General features: G+C 39.4%; 1 protein-coding gene across 1 annotated transcript in view; it reads right to left on the bottom strand.

Annotated features, from left to right (window-relative positions):
* nrg3b (neuregulin 3b) overlaps positions 1–23,266 on the bottom strand; it is a 313,653-nt gene that overhangs the window by 5,949 nt on the left and 284,438 nt on the right. The window contains exons 7-8 of the mRNA XM_037691441.1: positions 17,242–17,351; positions 2,121–2,303 (exon numbers count right to left, since the gene is read on the bottom strand). Of these exons, the coding sequence (XP_037547369.1) occupies positions 2,121–2,303; positions 17,242–17,351 (293 nt within the window). The remainder of the gene's footprint in view (positions 1–2,120; positions 2,304–17,241; positions 17,352–23,266) is intronic.

Raw genomic sequence — 23,266 nt, 5'->3', positions numbered from 1 at the left:
GTAAATTGGACGAGTCATGGCTACTTTTGTGTAAGGTCGCCTAGACCATCTCGAATAACATTCATTCTAAAAGTTAATCAGTTCTAAAATGTACATTTAATAATTACATTCAAATCGTGAGCTATTTTGCTAACACTAGACAAAGAAACACAGACAGGCAAAAACATGCTTGGCGTCAGCAGCAAATGGTAAAACGAACTGTACTTATCTAGCGTCTTTCTATCTAATCAAGATAGTCAAAGCACTCTACAACACAATCTGTGCCCTCTACCTCCACACACAGTCATACAGCTCTCTACTAGACCTCTACAAAGCTAATCTGAACAAATCGTTCTATAGTGCTTTAGATCCCATTCATACACCGACGGGATACACATCAGAAGCAATGAGGGATTCAATGTCTTCACAGGGACACTTCAACATGTGACTGTATAGGGGTGGAATCGAACCACCAACTCTCGCACTAGAGGACGACTGCTCTAACCACTCAGCCACAGCTGCACCCGCAGTAATAACAATAGTGTCAGGGCTTTCACTTCTGTGAACACAAGCCAGCGAGGATGATCAGGCTGTACATTTAAAATATGTTTAAGTCTCCAGATAGCGCTGTGCTGCCAAAAGCTCCTTTTGTTTTTAATGCCACCTGAAACGGAGCCAAGTCGCTACGCTTCACTTATAACGGCCTTAGGAAATAAAGTAGGTCAACTCACCGCCCTTCGTCGTGAGAGCAAAAAAGGAAAATTTCAAGATGGCTAAAATTTATGCGTTGTTTTACGGCCTTCTTCGCTGCAGCTCAACGCTCGGCGTGGAGTGAGGGGAAAATAAATTGTTGTGTTGACATGTGAACCGTGAGTCTGCAGCAAAATGCTTGAACATGAGCCCCAGTCGAGCCGCTCCACACAGTTGGAAATGCATTTGAACCTGTGCTTCATTGGATAATTAGCTTTGGCAGAGTTGGTCGTTTTCTTAACCTTATTATTATTATTTTTTTTTTATATAACTTGGTTAGAAAAAAAAGGTAACAGAATCATTAGATGCGTGTGTGTGTGTGTTTCCCCTAACACCACGATGCCGCTGAGCATTTATCAAGTGCGTTCTTCAAATTAATCGTGGCGGTTTCAGCTGAATGAGGGCAGAGCACAGCTCATTTATTTATGTGGATCTGATTTCAGAGGACGGTTCATGGATCTGAACCGAGACGATTTCAGTCATAAGCTAATTTCTCTAAAATAAATAAATAAATAAATAAATCGCCCTGATGCTGCCACAACTTAACCTCGCTTAGTCCACAGGGCCTGCGTTGCCTGGTGTGGAGACGGACCTAAATTTTATTTTAGAGGATCAAACAAAACGTGACTAAACTTAAAAAAAGTTTAACACTCCTTAAAGGAATGAATATCAGCCATGTGGCTAATGCCAGAGTTTTAGATAAAAATGGTCTTGTGGAACCGTTCTGTTTAAATATAAAGAAAATAAAAACTTATCTTACCTTCAAATCCTAAGATGTCTTGCTCAAAGTATGTGATGGAGTTACTTTTACTTGTAGTACCACACCAATTTTAGCTCAACATCAGTAAAAAAAAAAAACACATTTATAGCCATTTTTGTTTTACTAATATTGATTAGCTGTGGCCACGGTATTGAATTGGATCAACTCCAAAAGTTAAATAAAGTTAAATCGAGTTGTACCAGTTAAAAATGTTAAAGTTTGTCCAATGATTCATGAGAAAATTTTACTAACAGCCAAACAGCGTTTGTTATCAGTTATTGCTAATGTTCGGAGCAAAAACCTCACACACGTAGTATAACTGAGTATGTTTTGCAAGTGACTCTTAGATACAACCACACCAAATATTAGCACAATATCTGTAAAAGTGTCTGAATTAAAGCTCATTTTGTGTTTTATAAGGTCAGGTGGCTGTGGCAGCCATATTTAATCTGGCTTCAAAAGATAAACAGTTGTAGATATATACACAATATTTACTTTGTGCAATTTTCAAGAAATTCTCCCCAGTGGTTCATTAGATATTTTGCTAACAGACACACTGACATGAGCAGAAATGTTATCGGATGCTTTCACCTTTCTATAGTAGGCGATGAACAGTCAAATAAAGAAATACCTTATTATGGAGTCCATGTCTGTTGACTCATCTTCCTGTAAGTGTTTGTAGACGTGTCCAGCCATTCTGGTTCCCTCAATGAGACCGCTGGATATTTTGAGTTTCCCTCTGGAGACGGGTGGAGTTCTGAACAGGTTGGTCTCCCTGCGTGAACGGGATGGACTGAGTGAGAGGGAGCTGCTCCTGCAACCAGAAGGCCCAGAAAATAAATAAATAAATACATTTTTAAAAAAAATCACCGGCTGAACCCAGTTTCATTTAAAGACGTACCAAAGGCCTGAATATCTATGGTTTAAGTGGTACAAATAAATTAAACGTTGTACAAAAGTAACATTATTGAAGCATATGACAGAGACATGCAAATAATTCACACATGAGCATTTTTATTTAAAAACAAACATTAAATCATTTGTCACAGCTAAACAAAACAAAACAAAAAAAAGAGTGGGACTGCAAGCATGCTAACGGGTGTTTTCTGTGCTCGGAGCAAAACGCTAATGTATACGGTTTTATTTTGAGCAACATTCTGAGAACTTAACAGTATTTAAATTTTGTATGCAAATATGTAGTTTTCTTTTAAGTAAACACACTTTTCCTTTAGTTTTTTTTTCCCCCTCCTGCTGACTTGCCGGAGCAGTAAGTTTTAAATAATAAAAGCACACATGTAGCTTCCAGAATGAAAATGTACCCTCTCATGTCGAATTACTTATATTGATGTAAAAAAAAAAAAAAAAAAAAAAAAAAAAAAAGTTAATGATAAATATTTTATAGGGTTAGGACAAGTCAGTGAGTAAATGTGCACAACAGCAAGACAAAATATGCTTCAGCTATAACTTTTCGTCTTATTGAAATTATTTAGTCATTAACCATAAGATTTAGGGATGCACAATATTGGATTTTTGGTCGATATGTTAAAACATATTTGGCCGATAACCGATACTTTATATACTTTCTTTTGTCAGAACATAGCCCTCTTATTTAGGCTTCTTTGCTACAAAAATTGTGTAACAGCTTAAGAGCTGGTGACATATTTAGTAACAGCCATATGATATGCATAGCACTTTAAACTTATATTAAATGAAAAGTGTTAAATATTATTTATTAGCATTAGTCACATGTGATGCTGTCTCACTCGTGGAGGCTTGTTCCAGGTTCCTAGCTGCAGTGTGGGATCCTCTGCATTCTTGTGCATGAAGGACAGCCTTCTTAAGTTCAAAGTTTTTGTCTATCCATTGTGTCGTAAAACTAATCATGCTAATGGGCTAACACTTGATGTCCAAATGTCTGTGGTAAAATTCATCCAAGTGCTATCGGCTGTTAGCTTCTTAATGACGTCGAAAATGACTAACTCGGTAAGGTTACGTTGGAAAAATATCTCAGACTGGGGAAGATGTAGCGAGGCTCAACGTAGTCCAAAAATCTTCGGAATCCCAACATCCTGACAAACGAAAAAAAACCTTCCACACCGTCGACATTTTGAATTTTCCTCTCCGCCGTGAGGTCGGGTAGGCGTGACGTCACGTTGTGCTGCAGGAATCCTTGTCACTGGGTTGTCATACAAAAACAGCACCTTTTTATATCGCAAGTTATTTTGCTGGAATGGCCGATGTCTGATATTGAACTTCAACACTAATATCGGCCGATACCATGCCGATAATATTGTGCATCCCTAATAAGATTGACATAATCAGAATGTTGACTTTTATGAATACATTTTGCTAAGGTAAAGGCCCCATACCCCACCCGCTGACAATGACTTTGAAGTACAAAAATGAGTAGCACTGACTGTGCATTGGCTTCTTGAATGTGTGTCCCATTTGGGCAAATATTTTAATCATCTCATCCTCGTCTGTCTGAGACGCTGTAGTTCAATTCAAGGTGGCGCACCGGCTGCATTGGTCCAAAGATAAACTGTCCAAGATTAAAACCGACCTGGATCCTGCATGTAATCATTGTAAACAAATGCTCTTACACACAAACACATTCTGGACTTGTCCAAAGCTGTGGGGCTATTGTCAATGATACTTTGTGGGATATGTGGAAAAACTGTACCAGTCATTTCATTATTTGGGGCGGCCCATGAGGATGCATCTTTCAGCAAGTACAAGAGGAACATGGATTGATTTTGGCTACCTTCTAGCCAGGAGACTTATTTAAGGATCTGCATCCCCATCATATGAACACTGGATAAAATAAGTTATACATCATATTCATTTAGAAATTATTAGATACACTGTTGGGGAATTTTGGGACACTTGGCAACCATTTGTTTTGTATATTGAAACTGTCAGTGCCAGTTTGATTTATGCGTGCCTGTATGCATGTTGGGGCTGCGGTTTATCAATATACCATTTAATTTACCGTATTATTTTACATCATTAGTGTACATCTTAGATCCTTGTACGGTTTCATTTTATACTTTAATTTAAATTCAGTTTATTTATATAGTGCCAAGTCACAGCACAAGGTCTCTCTTCAGGTCTCTCTTGTAAATGAGTCCTCGAGGCTCAATGGGATTTACCTGTATAAATAAAGGTTGATTGATTTATGTGTAAAACTAAGTTAACAGAAACATCCATACATAAAACTAATTCTTTAACACTATTTATCTGAAAACAGACTGCTTTGAATTTAACTCCATCACAAAACTCTCATCTTGAGCAAGCATGAAGGCGACAGTGGAAAGGAAAAATTCCCTCATGAGGAAGAAACCTTTAGCAGAACCAGGCTCTGGACAAGCGGCCATCTGCTTCAACCAGCTGGGCTTGGTAGGAACAGATACACAATGGCAGGTCAAGAATCACATGTTAAAGATAGAAATGGTATCAAATGGAAAATTACTCAATTTTAGCAAATTATTTAAGGAAATGGGGTCAGTTTGTCCTCCAGTAGTCAAAGCTTAAGGCAGCATGACAAGCCAACCCTAACTACAGGATTTATCAAAAAGGAAAGTCTTAAACTCAGTCTTAAAGCTGGACAAAGTGTCAGCTTCACAGACAGAAACTGGAAGTTGGTTCCACAAGAGAGGAGCCTGATAGCTGAAAGGTCTTCCTCCCATTCGGCTTTTGGAAACTCTAGGAACCATGAGTAAGCCTGCAGTCTGAGAGCGAAGTACTGTTAAGAAAATATGTAACAATAAGATCTTGAATATAAGATGGAGCTAGGTTGTTGAGAGCTTTGTAGGTTAGAAGTTTATTTTTAAGTTTACACTATTTTATATTTTTGCTATTTTTTGGGTGTAACTGGGACCTTGGTACACAATTTTGTTCCACCTCATATACCATGTGATGCAAATGATAATAAAGAAAGAACCTTGAACCTGTACAGCTGATCCGGTATGGGAGGGCTGGGGTAGGATTTTGTTGTATGTTTTTACTGTTGATATACAAAAAAAAAAAAAAAAAAAAAAATCTAATCACTCAATCGTCTTTATGAGCTTAAATGATGAAAGCAAGTAGGTATCTCTGCAGACAAATTTGGAAGGCATATCTGGAGGGCTACGTCTGATTGGACAAAAAAAAAAACAAACAAAAAAGGCTGAACAAAAAAAAACAAGGCGTTTGTGTTAACCACAGACATATTATGTGTATGGTGTTAACCTCTTTGACATTAACGGCGTCTCAGATTCAACATTGGCGGCGTCTCCATAACTTCTCTTTCCGCCTCTCTTAACACAGAATTTCCGGTTACATTTCAAAATAAGAGCATCATAAATGGGTAGTGGGGAGGGCTAAAATGTTTTTTTTTTTTAATAACTAGCCATTACATAAAAAAAAAAAAAAAAAAAAAAAAAAAAAAATCTGTTTTGGTTGTTCAATAATGTGAAAATAGTTACAATCGATTCATAAAGAAAAAAAATAAAGTAACCAAAATAATAATGATATTTAAACTGGCTTTGGGACAAAAGGATTTTACCTTTAACTTCGCATTTTCCTGTTCAACCTTTTAAATCAGTCACTGCAGATGAGTGATTGTCAGTTTCTGTAAGAATTCTGCAACTGGAGCAGGTATTTCTGTTTACTGGTTAACTTCCTCAGCTGTCTCACATTTTAAGGGTCAATCCTACTCCGTGTTTCAGCTCCTTTCATAGATCAGATCTCATAGAAGAACTTCTAAAGAGCACCTTTTGTTTTTAGCTTTTGTTTTGGGCCATGATCTCGTTAAAGGACTCATGATCTTTAATTGAGACCAGACTTTGACAAATAGGAGCAGGTTTCGCTTCAGATGCTTCATATTTCATTGTACCCAGACCAGACTCAAGCCAACCAGAAACGCCCACTATTGGTCTGCAGAGAACCCCTTCTCGATGAAAGGGACTCTCAGTTCTCTCTGACTTGTCACAACACTCCCGGAGGTAGAGTCGTCATGTTTTTGATGATGTAGGAAAACAACAAAGTGACTGGCAGGAATTTGAACTGATATGATTTGGACCAGTTTTTCTTTTTCAAAGTGCCATGTGATGACTTGTTCAGCAAATTGATGCTATATAAAAACAAACAGAACTGAAATGATTTTGTTCCTATTGACGCCATCTGTAAATGATAGATGCTGCGCTAACAATGAGCTTAACCAACAGTCATAAGAGCAGTTCCCATGGCTAAACATCAATTGTACGCCTGCAGCTCAGCTCAAACGTTCCTTTTACTGAACGTTAAACTGTATTTGTTCTACTGTATGAGGTAACACAAAAGTGACCCTTCTATCCCGCTGCTGTCAAATAATGGAAGCCACAGTCTCTCTTTCTAGGCTCTTAAAATTTTCTGAGCACAGTCGGTGGTCGACTTCAAAGCGGATCCCCGGGTGCCTGCAATGGTAAAACGATGACATCAGTTGTGATTCAAAGTTATACTTCATCGTTTCACAATCTGTATTACAAGCTGATGTGAGCACATGTCGCAGGAACATGCTGCGTGTGGGACTGTATGAAACGGACCCAATTTATTATTTTTTTTAACTCGTCACATGCCACAATTTGTTATCTCGAGTTCACCTGATTGTGCTAGTTGTGCAAAATCTGGACATAATTTTGCCTCCAAGCTTGCTTTTGGCTCTCAAATAATTTTTTTCATCATTTGGCATAGCACAGTGTAAATGTGCCGTATGCATGAGTTGATTTGTTTTTATCCCTTTTGTTGCCTGAGTGAAAAAGATATTTATACTCTGAAATGTTCTAGTCTGTTTTTAAACTGAATCATTATTGTTCTATTTTGTTCAATATAAAAATGATGCTTGAAAAAAATCATTAAGACACTTGGTTTGGTCACATTTGTGGAGGAAAGACCCAGAAATGCAGACATGCACATGGGCTTAAATAAAGATGATTTAAAATCAATAAATATATGCCAGAAGCAAAAAGGTTGATGGGAACAGCAAACAGTCAAGGAGGGTGGAAAGCACTGCAGGACAGGTGAAGACTGGGAGACTAAATAGACTGAGGCTGATGAGGAGATGGGAGACAGGTGGCTTGATGACAACAGGGAACAGGTGTAAGTGGGCGGGGCAGAACCAGGAAGTGAAGGCTGAGAGCAGCTGCAAAACACAGGGAGGTTCAAGAAAAAAAACAAACTAATAAAAACACACAGATCATAATTCACTTTCTGACATCAGTGGATGTGAACGTTTTATATTGGTTTCCTCATGGGTGGCATTGTTGTCTTGTCAAATGTTTTAATATATTTATTTACATAAAGGTGATTTATGTAAATTTTGTAGGGGTAAATACAGAACCAGATACAGTTGATCATAATATTCTATTGAGCCGACTAAATTATTGGTTAAGTGTTAGAGACATTGTTCTGAAGTGGTTCAAATTTTATCTTCATGACAGAACTTTTTTTTGGTAATTTCTGGCAATAATTCCTCCAGTTCAGCTTTTCTCACCTGTGGTGTCCCTCAAGGGTCTATTCTTGGGCCACTATTATTTTCCATTTATATGCTACTATTTGGTCAGGTTAACAACAAAGACCATGCTCAATAATCCAGGTATACAATTCAACATTTTTCAGTCAGATCATCTGGACAGTTTCTTTTTTTTTGTGCTGAAGGGTTTTGCCTTTGGTCCGGAAGGTTTCATCAGTCAAGGAAACACACAAAAAAAACGATTCTTCCCCCAACAGCTTACTCCAAATTGGAACAAACCAGCTCTGTTGTTTTCAACCAGTTTGACAAGACTGTCAACAAAGAAGAGGGCCGGCAATGGAGGAGAGGGCGTACCAAAGAGACCATCTTATCACAAGTTTGTTGGTTTGTTCCACTTTGGAGTGAGCTGTTGGGGGAAGAATCAGTTTTGTTGTGTGTTTCCTTGACTGATGAAACCTTCCAGACCGAAGGCGAAACGTTTCAGCACAAAAAAAAAAGAAACTGTCCAGATGACCTGACTGAAAAATGTTGGATTTGGTCAGGTTATTCATAAATTCAACGTTTCTTTTAATTTTTATGCAGACATTTCCCTATTAACCCATCAGACCTCTTCACATTCAATAAATGTATCCTTTGTCTTACAGACATCAAAACCTGGATGTCTGATAATTTTCTTTCACAACGATAAAACTGAGATGATGGTGTTTGGACCCAAGGCCAAAAGGGATTTAGTAGTTCAGTCCCTTTCTGTTCTTGGTTTTAACTGCACTCATGAAGCCATAATTTTGTGGGTGACCTTTGATTCTGATCTTAGTTTTTCTAAACATTTTAAGAACATCACTAAAACAGCATTTTTATTCAAATTAGGAATATTGCCAAAATCAGAGCATTTATCTCTTTAACCGATGCAGAAACTCTTATTCATGCCTTTGTCTCCTTCCATCTTGATTATTGTAACTCTTTATTTTCTGGTCTGCCCCAAAGCTCTCTTAATCGTTTTCAACTAGTGCAAAACACTGCAGCTAAAGATCTCACAAAATCCCATAAATACCAGCACATCACTCCTGTTCTGTCCTCATTACATTGGCTCCCTGCGGTTTTTAGAATTGACTTCAACATTTTATTGTTTGTTTTTAAATCCCTGAATGGTCTTGCACCATCATATCTATCTGAGCTTCTTACCCCCTACATCCCTTCTTGCAATCTCAGATCCTTAAATCTGTTATTACTTTCCATGCCCAGAGCTCGACTGGTGACAGAAGGAGGTAGAGCGTTTATGGTCAGGGCTCCTAATTTGTGGAATGCTCTTCCTCTAAATATTAGACAGGCCTCTTCATTGGCCTCTTTTAAATCATTATTTAAAACTTACTTCTTTAACAAGGCTTTTAATATCTGAATTTTTTTCTTCTTTTTTTTCTTATATTATGCATTTTAATTGATTTGGTATACTTTTGTGTTCTATTTCATATAGGCGTAGCCCTTTAAGGCTGTCGCTAGTGGGTTTATCCCTACGAGTGCAGCACTGAAAACTTTAGTCCACGCCCACCTGCTGTGTGGGCCTCACCCCCGGTCCGTATAAATTTCGGTGAGACCGGTTAATCAGTTCCCATTTTTTCTTCAGCCAGCTAGCTAGCACGGTCAGAAGAATGAAGAAGGAAAAGTTGTCCAGGTTTGACCGGCACAATCTTTGCTAAGGATGCCTGGGTCCGCCACGCCAACCTCCTGCCATCCCGGTGAGCTCTTCCTCCCCGAGGAGAAGCAGACGAGCAGCCTTGTTCAAGGTAAGTTCCAAGGAGTGCTTTTCCGTGGCGGGCCGCTACCTGCTGGACGACGCAATCGTTGTTTCTAACGTTTTTTTCCCCACGGTAATCGAATGATTTCCTTGAAAAAGGCGATGTTAGCAGCAGCCACGCTGAATGTTTTTTCGTGGTGGGCCGCTACCCACTGGACGACACCACCGCCTTTTCTAATGTGTTTTTTTCCTTGCGGTAATCGAATGATTCCCTTGAAAAAGGCGTTGTTGGCAGCAGCTCCGCTGAGTGTTTTTTTCTGTGACGGGACGCTATGTGCGGGACGATGCCACCGCCTTCTTTGACGCAGAGTCACGCAGTAAATCAAATTATTCCCTCCGAGAAAGGCGATATGGAGCTTCCCCTTCCATCCTGGAGAGCAGAGTGACGGAAGACGAGTGGCCGAGCGGATGCTCAGCCACCTCGGATCTTCCCACGTCGGCAACCAGACCACTCCCAGCCATCGGCGCCCTTCTCTCGGAGCTGCCGGGTATAATCCAGGAGGATGTTAACACAAGGGACTTTCTGTCCCTCGCCTCCCTCCGCCCTGATCAGATGATCTGGCGGCAAGGTTGGCTCCGCCCCGGCTCATCGCCCTAACCCTTTCTGGCCTCGCTGTCCAGCTGTGACGTCACACTAGAATGAGGCTGCAGCTGGGCCCGACAAGCTGAATACATCTGTCTCCACCTTCGCCTCTATCTCCAGAGTGGAGGGTTTTACTGATCTGTATTTTTTTCTTTGGTTCCCCACCGGAGCCAAGCCTGGCGGTGGCACTTGGGGCAAAAGCTTCCAGGATGGACCAGCAATCTGTCCCTCCAGGGAAGCATGACCAGATGTGACAAGGTCTCCAACCGAGCTCACCAGTGCACATTACAGACGGCCGCAGCGAACAACAACGTTGCCCTGATAGCCTACAGCATCTAAGAGGCTGGAGAAAGCAGACCTGCTGGACGGGACAAAGAGCTCTCTTTCTGTAAAGCTGCTGATGTCATCTTAAACATGTGCTGTCCATAGACTACATCCTGCTTTGCCTTTAACCCACTAGCGACAGCCTTAAAGGGTGAAGCCTATACAAAATAGAACGTTGGTTACGTACTGTAACCCCAGATTCTATGAGTATAGGCATAGCCCTTTAAGCTCTGGGCCTCACTGGTTCCTAAATGGCTGAAGAAAAAAGCTATTTGGGAGCCGATTACCCGGTCTCACCATAATTTATATGGACCAGGGGTGAGGCCCACACAGCAGGTGGGCGTGGACTAAAGTTGTCAGTGCTGCGCTGCGCGCGTAGGGATAAACCCACTAGCGATAGCCTTAAAGGACTACGCCTATACTCATAGAATCTGAAGTTACAGTACGTAACAAACGTTTCTGGTGTCATTTCTGATGTTGTTTTAATTGATTAATGTGAAGCACTTTGTAACATTTGTTCGAAAAGTGCTATACAAAGTATTAATATAATTATTATTTAACCAGTTCTTTTTTCTATTTATGCATTTCATAAACTTATTGAAGAAAAATAGAGATTACAAGTAGACTAAGGGGAACCAGGTCTGAACAAAAACAACAAAAAACAATTAGTCACATAAACAGCAAAAACCCTGATCTCTACAGAAACAGCAGGACTCTCTCACACAGAATAGCCCTCCTGATGCTCACCGTTAATCCAGCATTTTCATCTCAGCACGTGTAAATGTTAATGATTCAATCAAGTGAAAGCAATGCTGGAAATTGAACTAATTCTTCCACTGGGAGAAAATAAAAACATGATTGATAACTGGAACTGTGATAATATTTACATAAACTTTTCTGTCACATGCTCCACACAAATGATGCCTCAAAGCATGCAGAATACTTGAAGAAATACATATTGCTGCCTTTCAAGCCAACGATTTAGAAAAAGATCATCTCATGCTGAAAAATGATGAAGTTGTACCCTTTTTGGGCAAACCTTGAAAATAATTTATAGGATCTGTTTACGTTTGAAGTATGTGTTGTAATGCAGTAGTTCCTCGTTACTTTGCGGTTTGTCAACGGACATTAACATAAAAAAAATTGGACAGGACACATGATTGTCAACTTTAATATTACTCATGTGATTGGGGCAGTACTGCATACAGTACTGTACAGTAAAAAATAACGAAAAATAAAATACTTCGATCAGGCGCCGCCATTTTCCAGTTTTCTCTCAATAAGCCTATACTGTATTCCCACTCATAACAACTACATTTCCCAGAAGCCAACAGTGCCCCACCCAGAAGCCCTGTTTTCTTCTGCTGAATTACTAGAGGGAAAATTTTGATCTGATCAGAAAAAGTTTGGTGCTTATTACTGTAACTTCGATGTCCAGCGGATGCAGAGAGCCACACAAAACCCACCCAAGTGGACCAGAACCGGAGCAGAAGCAGACCTTCGACCCATCGGTGAATCTTGAGAGCTGGTAGCTGGCTTAGAAGGACTTCCAAGCAGGGAAGCGCCGCTGTAAGTCCGGCGCTCCATCTGGAGGCCACCAATACTTTTTTCATCTCTCGGTTCGGACAGGAACCGAGCCACTGCTGTTCTGCAGAGCCTGGTAAGTAAAATTTAGTAGCTACATATACAGTACCGTATGTTTGTTGTTAAAATTTCATAGTTTTACGAGTTTAGAACATTGCACAAGCGTGGGAAGGGTTTATAAAGCCTTAAAATATATATAAATACTAAAGCCAATATAACATCACTACTTTGCGGATTGTCACTTATTGCAGTGGGGTCTGGAACACAACACCCGCAATAAACGAGGGACTACTGTACCCTCTAAGATGCAACAATAACAAATTTAACACATGATCTTTAAAAGCGATAGTTATTGATGCGAGTGAGTCATGAACGTCAAAGTAATTATTTTCTTCATATTTTTTTTACACTGGAATTTAAAGTAGCTGCTACTGGATGAAAACGAGTGAATTTCAGACTAACAAGCCCCTCACAACACAATACAAATCTGCACAACTGCACTCTGGAATCCATTATTTCCAGTGACTTGGGCCTCACAAAAAGCAGTTTGTTACTGTGTCAAGCAAGCTGCTGCTCTCCACTGGGTTCGTTCCCTCAGAGCCCGCATGGCCAAAAGAAAGGAGTCAAAAAGTCAGGCATGAAAGGCAAAAAGAAGGAGTGTTGAGTGTTTGAATTCCTTAAATTTAGGGGTAAAGCTCTGTCTTAGAAATGCAGAAGGCAAATCACACTTTTACCAAAAGCAAATTTAAATTCATAAAGCAGGTTCCTCGCATGAGAAGCATCAAACACCTGCAGTTCACTGATTCTGTCTCCCAAATGCTGATGAAATGGCAACATTTGTGATTTGCAATAAAACTTCTCAATACCAGTTTGATGGAAGAATCATTGGTAAAGACTTTAAACTCCATGTACGGATGAATTATATTGTCTTTAGTGTCTCTACAGAAGAAATGACTTGGCCATTATAACCGAGTTCTTGACAAACAACCCTCAGAAATGAACGTTGTGCTAATTTAAAAACGAGGCTAATGGTAAATATTTTATCCGAGCATATTCAAATGATAGTGGGGATTTCTAGGGAAGGTGGTGAACAAATAATATCTTACTTGTTGTAGGTAGCTCTTTGAATGACCTAAACTTGGGGAAGTATTGATTACTTCTGATCGGATTGATGAGCTAATGGCTATCTATAAAAAAACACATTTATTGCAGTTCATGCAAACATCAGTTTGACATGAAATGGTTATTTACAAAAACTCCATGGACATCTGCAAACGCAAATGCTGGAACAGGCATGTCACATTAAAACAGTAAAGGCGCATAAAATAGTCTGCATGCGCTGCTTTGATTTTAATTAGACAAAAGTTCTTTTAACTTGTCAGCAAGAAAATGTATTTGTGGTCTTTTTTAGACTCGCTACTAAAGAGCTACCATATTTTTCGGACAATAAGGCACACCGGATTATAAGGTGCAATATCAATGAATGGGTCTGTTTTCATACATAAGATGCGTCGGATTATAAGGCGTGTCAAGCAAAACTTAAATATGTTGACAGATTTTTGAGCGCCGTGTACCACATAAAATGTGTTTGAGGTCAGTAACCACAACCAGAATTAATACATAAGGCACACTGTTGATTTTTGAGAAAATTAAAAGGATTTTAAGTGTACCTTATAGTCCGAAAAATACGGTATCTACAACAGGTAAGGTAGTAATTGTTCATAATCTTTCACTAAAGCTGCATTTCAAATGAAACACCTATAGTATTCCTTGAAGGAATTATTTTTGCCATCTCATTTCATGCCAAAATTTTAACTAAGATTGACTTATGCTGATAAGTGACGTAGTTAATCAGTTGTAGATGTGTATCCAATGATTATTTTGTTAGAGTTTTATCCAAATCTATCCAACTGTTTGCTTAGTTACAGTATTTTGCGAACAGACAGACAGGCTTGATGCGAACAGGTAATCCAAAAGTAAAAAAAATAAATAAATAAAAAATGGTGAAATGTGTTGGGGATTATGCTCAACTATTAAATCAGTTTAGTCCAATATCTGTAAAACTGATTAAGTTCTAGCCATTTTTCCATTTCCTTAAGTGGGTTGGCAATGGCAGCCATCTTGATTTTGGTTGATCCATCCATTATCTTTTACCCGCTTCTTCCATTAATTTTGGTTGATCCCAATAGTTATTCACATGCAGTGCATGTGTGCATAGATGTGTGCATCCACTAATTACTATCTGAAAATGTTATTAATACCCATCCAGAGTGTCGTGACACAGTTTGTCGATGCTACAGACAAACGCACACAAACAGAAAAAAAAATACATCTCCTTTCGTGGCAGGCAAAGATCTTAACTATCACTTTAACGACATCACAAAGTGCGAAGTGCAGAATTATTTATGCATTTATGCCAGAGTTTTGTGTTACACGGCATGTGTTCATGGTCAAAGAGGAAGCCTTTTTTTTTCTGGTGATATTTACATTGTTTACCCCAAATCCCAGTGGAACAGATGCTGCCTGCATTCGAACAAGTGAGTCCATCTGCACACACTCCTGCCCAGTGATAAGCCCACGACACACAGGTAAACATTTGCCGTGTTATTGATGGGCCATATTGACATGTTTTTATGGGGCATTTCTCCCGATGGCACACGATGTGGTCCAGTTTTTCAGGTCAATAGCTGAAAGCATTTCGATAACATCCATCAACATCTCGTTCTCCCCTGCCTCCACATTCTCCGAGAAGCATGTGAGCTGATGATTGACTGTCAGCTGCCCTTCACGAGACACCTGGACGACGCAGTGGCGAACGAAGAAAAAAATATGTACAAACAGAAAAGCTAAGGGGATGTTGGCACTGTCTCTACAGCTACACATAACCTTTTTTAAGAAGAAAAAAAAAATCCTCTCTGCCATTGCACTGGTCCATTAAAACAGAGCACAACTGCTCCCACAGTGGGACTTTCACTAAAGTTGTCATCACTGTCTAGCACGCCTGTGGAAAGTCACACAGTATCTTCTCTGCAGGCGTGGTGCAGTTTCTGTTGTCTGCGTCCTCAGTTCAAGACAATAAAAACTGCCAATAATGAGGGCTTGCACAAATGTGCAGAAAGCAAAACCTGACCTTTATGTTTTGTGATTATATGCCACAGTGACAGCTTTGTTATCCTTTGTCAATCCAGCTCAACTCTATTGCGATCATCTCCAGGTAGACATTTTCCAGCTACTAAAATGTTTCCGCTGATTTCTTTAATCCCATTTTGTGGATGTTTAAGGGAGGTAAATTAATTGTGAACGAGTTTCAGAATGCTGCTTGTCTGAAGATAATCAGCTGTCAGCATGCCTGCACCCATAACATCAAAGCTAAACAAAATTCTCCCTGCAAACAACCCAGTAAACCCACATTCCTGTGCCCCCCCGAGGATTTAAAATGGCACCACTGCTGCGATCACAATGCACAGCCACCTCACATCCTGCGAGGCAAAACAAAAAAGTTTATTTGGTTGAAATTTTCATCAATAATCCAGGTAGAAACTCCAAAAAAAATTAAGTCAGGTCCTCTGGGTGGTTTCTTTTTTTGTTGAGATGTTTCATCCTTCATCCAAAGGACTTCATCAGTCCGAGGAGCCACAAACAAACTCAGTCCCACAGGCAGCACTCTCCCATAATGGACCAACCAGTTTGCTGGTGATAACATGGTTTCTGGAGCCCACCCTCTCCCCTGTCAACTCCTCCCAGACAGCCATAGCCAAAGTGGTTCAAAACAACAAAGTTCAAGCTCAATGATTCAAAAAGTCCTTTGGACAAAGGATGAAATGTCTCACCAAACAAACAAACAAACAAAAAAAAAAAACGTCCAGATGACCTGACTGAACTTTGTTGGATTGTCTACCTGGATTATTGAGCATGAACTTTAATGTTTTGAACCACTTAGGCTGTGGCTGCCTCAGAGGAGTCGACAGGGGAGATAATCTATCTTATCACCAGCAAACTGGTTGGTCCACCATGGGAGTGTGCTGCTTGTGGGACTGAGTTTTTTTTTGTGGCTCCTCGGATTGATGAAGTCCTTTGGATGAAGGATGAAACGTCTAAAAAAAAACGTCCATATGACCTGCCTGAACTTTGTTGGATTTGGTTGAATTCTATGTCAAAGAGAGAAAGACATATTTTTTTTGTTGAACTGTCACTCGTATATTTCTCCTTGGTGGATGTCTTCAGAATCTTCCCACAACTGAAGCCCCAGCACAAAGTTCATATCACTCACCTCCTTACATGTGAGTGTTTAAAACTACAATCTTGCTATAACAAAAAACAGACCAAGTTTATCTATTTGGTCTAAATTTGTAATTGCGATCATGTGTGATCTCATGTTATATTATAAGTATCTGGTGGGAATGGCTCACAGCTGCCACCACACTGAATTGTACCTCAATATCTGTAAAACTTACAAAGTTAAAGTCATTTTTGTGATTTCTAAATTTGCCGAGCTTTGACAGCCATGGGGTTGACCCTGCCAAAATTATAGATGTTCATCCAATGATTACTTTCTGAGTTTCGTTAAAATCCATCCAGTGGATTGATGAAATATCTTCCTAATTCTACAAACACATTATATTATTTCCCTTTCAGCTGTGAGCCGTTAGAATATTTAAAGGCACATTTAAAACAAAACACCATGTGAATAAAGCGAGTTATTTTAACAGGCTAGTATTTATCCAGTCAAACCTATAAAAAAACCCATCATGGCGACTGGTTTGAGAAACAAATTAACACAGTAGCTTTCATTTATAACCCTCATAAATCCTTCTGGGACATTTCTTCTTTAATAAATGATCTGTTTATTATTTGGAAGTCCATTTATTATATTATACGGCGGTCTGATTAAAGTTCTCACTTGGCTGCCTTTTCTATCTCGATGTGGACTGAGGAAGATATGAAACCAGGATGGCAATAAGAGTATGTCATGTTTTCACCTGAAGCATTTTCCTTTAGACAGAGCTTTGCTGAGAGCAGGCGGGGCTGCCGTGGATGAGCCCGGCGTCACACTGCTGGCCTTAAGAGATGATCCAGGGGAACTGCAACCCTGCAGAAAGAAGGAAAGCAGAGCGTACAGTAAATGACAAAATTAAGTCATGATGAGGGGGAGTAACAAGACCCTTATGTTAAGGGAGAAGACAAGATTTTAACAATACTTGTAAGAAAAAAGCTTTTGCCACAAATTTAATGGATTATGATTAATCCTGGTGCATCGTGAGTCTTTTCAGACCTTAGAAAGAGCTCCAATTCATTTTCACGAGAGGCCAAAAATAAAAACCTGCTCAAAAGCCAAAATTTGTGACTTTTCCTACGTGTGTCAACATATTCATACAGAAAAACGTAATTAAATTTAATTAATGTATTTATATAGAAATTATCGATTAGAACAAAACACATTTACGAGATCTTTTTTCAATTAAAATTAACATTTATTGTTACACACTGCTCAAAGTGAAGTGTTGCATATGTGTTTATCTCTGTGCTCATCTGGACCTTCAGAAAATAAACTCATGAACCAATGAACAGATTTCAACTGAAACTTTAACCTACCAGTAATCACTTGATGTACATTTACAACTGACTGACATTTGTATCCAATCAAGTTGGTTATCTAATCTATCTCTCTCTGTCAACAAAATGTCTATAACTCACTCAAAATTACAGGTAATGAGATAATGTTTATGTGGTAGTAGCTGAGCATCAGTCTCAACACAAACTTAGAGATATGAGTGTTGCGCAGCAGTCGTCTAAAATGAAAACGGTCATGAAAGGCGGTTGGTTATGTGCATTTCTTTAAATAATGTATTTTCTTCACCTTTTTAATCAATTTTCTTGGTGGTTTCAAATGAATCATTTTACCAAACGCAATCAAAACTTGTTAAAAAACAAACAAACAAACAAAAAAAACATAATTGGAGATTTAAACCAGCAATAAGCATTTCACCTTAAACTTTTTCTGGGGTTGCCACAGCGAGCAAAACTCACATGAAGAAAGTACAAAAGAGAAAACAAAACTTAAAATTATGGAAAGGAAATAGCAAAACAAAAGAAAAACAGGCAGATCAGTTGCTCTGTAGCTTTGAAAACTTCGGAGGAGTTTATCTGAAAGTCTTGAGTTGTGAAAACTAAGGACTGACTGAAGAGGACAGAGTGAAAGTAATTGTTTTTATCACACAAGGGGGGGAGGGGGTATCTACAAAGGAGGCACCAGGGGGCACAAAGAAAGAGTACCCCCTAGTGGCGGACAGCAGTAAAATGTTTAAGTCCTGCCCTTTCGTGTAAATACAGTAGACCCTCAATACTTTGCGGTTCGACTTTTGTGGACTCACTCTTTCAGTTTTTTTTTTTTTTTAAATGTAAGATTGTACACAAAACACGATTGGCTGATTGATGGAAGGTGAGCAACCAGAGCGTTGTGCTGAGGGGCGGACTGGCCATCAGGAGCACCGGACCATTGCCCGGTGGCCTGGCCCGCTCATTGATCGCCAAGGGGGACTAAAGACTCGGTTTGGGTCGTACTCAGTTATTTTAAATAAATAATCCATGCTGCTCGTGAGGCTAACTCGGGTATAAGGCACCCCCCCATCCCCCTCCTTTCTTGTTCTGAGGCTGTCTGTCACAGCAGAGCAGAGACACACAATAGGAGGGCGTGCATCCTGTTGTTGGGAAATGCCCCAGTGTTCCCGATGGCAAGTCCACCCCTGGGGATCAGTAACTGTAGCATCAGTCTGTCTGCTCTCTCTCGCTGTGCTCTTTTAGAGCATTTAGAGAGTTTAGAACATTGTAAAGAACATTGCAAGAGTGTGGGAAGGGTTTACAAAGCCTTATATATATATATATATATATATATATATATATATATATATATATATATATATATACTAAAATAAATATAAAATCCCTACTTCGCGGAGTTTCACCTATCGCTGGGGTGTCTGGAACGTAACTCTTGCGATAAGCGAGGGACTATGTCAATGGGACAATTTAAAAAATAATAAAAAAAAGTATTTTTAAAACTTTTTTCCAGGTGTTAAATTGAGCTGCTTCAAATATACCTAATTTTTCGGCTATATATTGAAACAATTCTTTTTCCTCTATATGTCTGGTTTCAATGACTTTCTTGAGACATAAAAGAAAAATATTGTTGGGACTTTCAAATCCAGGATATAGCTCCACGTCCCTAAACACAACAAAAATATAACATGACATCATCCAAAAAAACTCACATTTTGGCTTTATTTCTGAACAATGGGGACAATTAGAGATGCTTCATCTTTTAATTAATATCGTTAATGCTGCCATACAAACAATTTCAAGTGGTGAAGACATTTTTTTTTGTCTTAATTCCACCAAACAAAGAACAAAGTCGTGAGACAATTTTCCATTCCTCAACAAATGTGACATTTTAGTCTTGCGGGATCTCCTGACATGAGATTTTGTTCCACCCCGTGGTAACGATGGCTTCAGAACAGTCCGAACACACTCAGAGTGTATTATCCAATGTTAATAACGTTGTTTGTGGCGTAGCCGCAATCCCTCGTCAGGTTAAAGATGTTCTCTCGCTGATGTCTTCTCCCTTACTCAGCCAGAGTGTCTTTAATTACATTTTACATTTTGAACTGCAGATTAGAAAGAAGGGGGAGCACTTTGTGGCCCTCAAGGCACTCCTGCTCCACTCGAGAATTAATCCAACACGAGATTACATTAATAGCTTCCTAAAAAATCCCCCCCTACTTTAATTCTTTCAATTTATTCTTATCAAAATTAACACCATTATCTTACAACAGGGCCACAGTCAGAGCTCTGGCACAGCAGTTCCGACTGCCCCGAGAAGCCCTCTGCCAAACACTAAGTCCTGAGATAATTCTGTTATTCTCATTACAGTCCATCCTGAGCTGGCCTCTCTCGCTGTCTGATTGTGAGTCATTAAAGCAGCTGCATGTGACTTAGAACTGGTTCAGGGCTCTCGTTCCAGATAAGCCCCCCCCCCCCCCTTGTCTCCCTTACACCTCCGACTCCCAGAGGGAGCTGTTACTGCTGTTCACTAGTTGTGCAGGAAAACAGTATAATTCTGTCCTCCCTCTCGTATACCCCGCGGGTGCAGAACGCTTCACTTTTTGAGACAATTGCCACAGCAAAGTTTCCCGCAGGATGATATCTGTGTCATGGAATGAAATAAATAGCTTGTGGCGGAAAATGGCAGACCTGCATGTCGTAACCCATTTCACTTGTTCCCTGCTATCTCGCTTTTACCCACTCTTTTTCTTTGCCTTTTTTTTTGTATGCCACTTGTGAAAGCATTCGATAAACAACCCATTGTGGATTTATTTGAAGGCGAAACAAATGGAGAACTCAGGAGCCGGGAAGTGTAGCAGAAAAATCCATCAACATGTTGACTATCACAGACATAATAAGGAGCAGACCAACCTATGCATTCAGAACAGCCGTAATCCTTCCTGGATTACTATCAAATCAGACTCCCTGAACTGCGCATAATGAGATATTTGTCCATTCTACAGCAAGGAAGGTCACTGGGTCAGCAGCAGAAACAGCCATGAGATGTAGTTTACAGTAAAAATTAAGTATAATGTCAGCTCTCTTGATCAAAATAATACCAATGGATTCTAACCTTTGTTTGCTATTAAAGTGGTATTCACACACAAATCCTTATAGAAGCTTATCTCAGACTATGATTTGATGCATCACTTTTGCTAGTTAAATAGTTGATCATCCACATTGATTAATCCTCTGATGGAGGATAAACCAGACTATTTCACCGTGTTTCTTCTGGCAACTAGCGTTCGTGTAGAAATCTCCAAAATGTCTCGCAACATTGATGAGATTTCTTTATTTCCTGCTGCAGCGGCACTTCAGTCAAACACATTCCAAAAATTTGTGCAACTATTTTGTCCCTCAATATACAATATTTTTCAGACTATAAGGCACACTTAAAATCCTTTAATTTTCTCAAAAATTGACAGTGAGCCATATAATCCAGTGTGCTTTATGTATTAATTCTGGTTGTGCTTACTGACCTCGAACCGGTTTTAATTCAATTAAATTCAATTCAATAATACTTTATTAATCCCAAAAGGGAAACTAAATGTTGTTGTAACTCGTTATCCTCGTTTCATTAAAATATTTTATAGATAATGATGGCTGTGGACAGGAAGGATCTCTTGTAAAGGTCCGTCCCACAGATGGCGTCTTCTCCATCCACCCAGACTTGGCTGGCCTTTCGGTTCCCCTGGGCTGCATGACCACCCGAATGCTGGGCAGAACTCCTCCCACAGTGATGGCCACTCTTTCCAGTAGCCTGCTGAGCTCCTCGTCGCTGCGGACAGCCTGCTTCAGGTGCCGAGGGACAACCCCAGTCCTTCTGCTGTCACGAGCCACGTTTCTTGTTAGTTCCAGGATCTCCTTAGAAGATCTTAGGATCTCAGTGGTCAGGCACACAAGCACAGTTAGCAGGTAGACGGGAATGCATCCATGGAGCCTCCTTTTCAACTCATTTGAGCTTTTGGGCTGTAGTTGAAATATTATGTGACATGTTGTTGAGGATGGTACAAATTTGTATCATGTTTCTTTAAAAGTATCTTGAGCAGATCAGAAGTTATGGTCCAGACAAGCAAAGAGCTTGTTTTAGCTTTGACCTCGACCTTGAAACTGGGGTGATGAAAAGTGGACACAACATTCCATTTAGTGATGATACATGTGTATAAATTTCCTTTTTATCATCTTTCTTGCCTAATTAGCTTGGTGTCTGATCAAAGTAACCATGGAGGCGATCAGTAGACATTCTGTCTTGTCTGAGTTTAATTGAAGGCAGTTTTGGCCCTGGAGTATTTCTGACAGCTTAAAAAACTGAGTCCTTGAAGGAGCAGAACAGCTGCATGTGGTCAGAAAAGTAGTCATCACAAAGTCAAAAATTCTAATATTTTCTCACAATATTGAGTCAAGTTTGAGTTGCCAACTGTTCTTTAATAGTCTCCGGCTGTTAAATGGGGTTCTATGTATGTAGATATGTGCTCTTGCAAGTGAAAATAGTGGCAGCTACAGCTAGTTTTAGCTCTTATTAGCTGACAGAGGTACTTTGAGCTGGAATATCATAATATTTCTTTATTAATGTCCTGTAATGTAAAAATGATCGAAACGTAATGATTGGTGGAATTATATTATCTGGAAAAGCAATTGACTATTTGGGATTGAAGCTATTTTATCCTCGAGTCCGAAGATTTAGCTCATTTTTAACTTCCCTTAACTATTTAGAATTAGTAAATAAATATAGAAACAAACATTGTTTTTGAGTGATGTCCTCAACATCAGGGTTCTGGGTCTTCGGAGGTTAAAGGCACATATTACAATGACATGAAGTCTTGCGCAAAAAAAAATACAAATACATAAATAAAATGAAATTCCTAATGTAAGAAACAAAAAGTAAAAAAAAAACAAAAAACATTGATGGTTAATGTGTCCTTAAATAAAATAAATTGTCAGCAACACTTGTAAATGTTTGCCAACTACCACATGTGTTTGTTTACCTACAGAAACAGCCGAAGTGACTGAAAACAGGTCAACGATGATGAGGTCAATCGTAAAGCTCTTTGGGCTAGAAAAGTTTACAGTTTTGATGTTTTGTATACTCTCAGATTTGTTAAGTAAAGTAAGCAGAAAAAAATGCTTTGTTTACATTGAGTGCATACCCACATTTCAAAATGGTATGTTAAAAAATCCTGACAAATTACTAGAATAAAATTTCAAACTACATTATTCTCTCGCTACTTCGTGGTTCATTTTTCACGGACTCGCTCTATCGCGGTTTTTCAAAATAAGATTGGACACGACACACAGTTGGCTGATTGATGGATGCGCCTCACGATCAGCATGGAATTTTTATTTAAAATTAATTATTTTAAATTATTTAGCACCTGCTACACCTGCGTGTAGCCCACACTGCAGGAG

This window comes from Nematolebias whitei, chromosome 17 (genome assembly GCF_014905685.2).
Source record: "Nematolebias whitei isolate Nwh7 chromosome 17, NemWhi1, whole genome shotgun sequence".
NCBI classification, from domain to species: Eukaryota; Metazoa; Chordata; class Actinopteri; order Cyprinodontiformes; family Rivulidae; genus Nematolebias; species Nematolebias whitei.
Note: the sequence above shows the minus strand (reverse complement) of the source record. Positions and strands in the feature narration are given on the sequence as shown.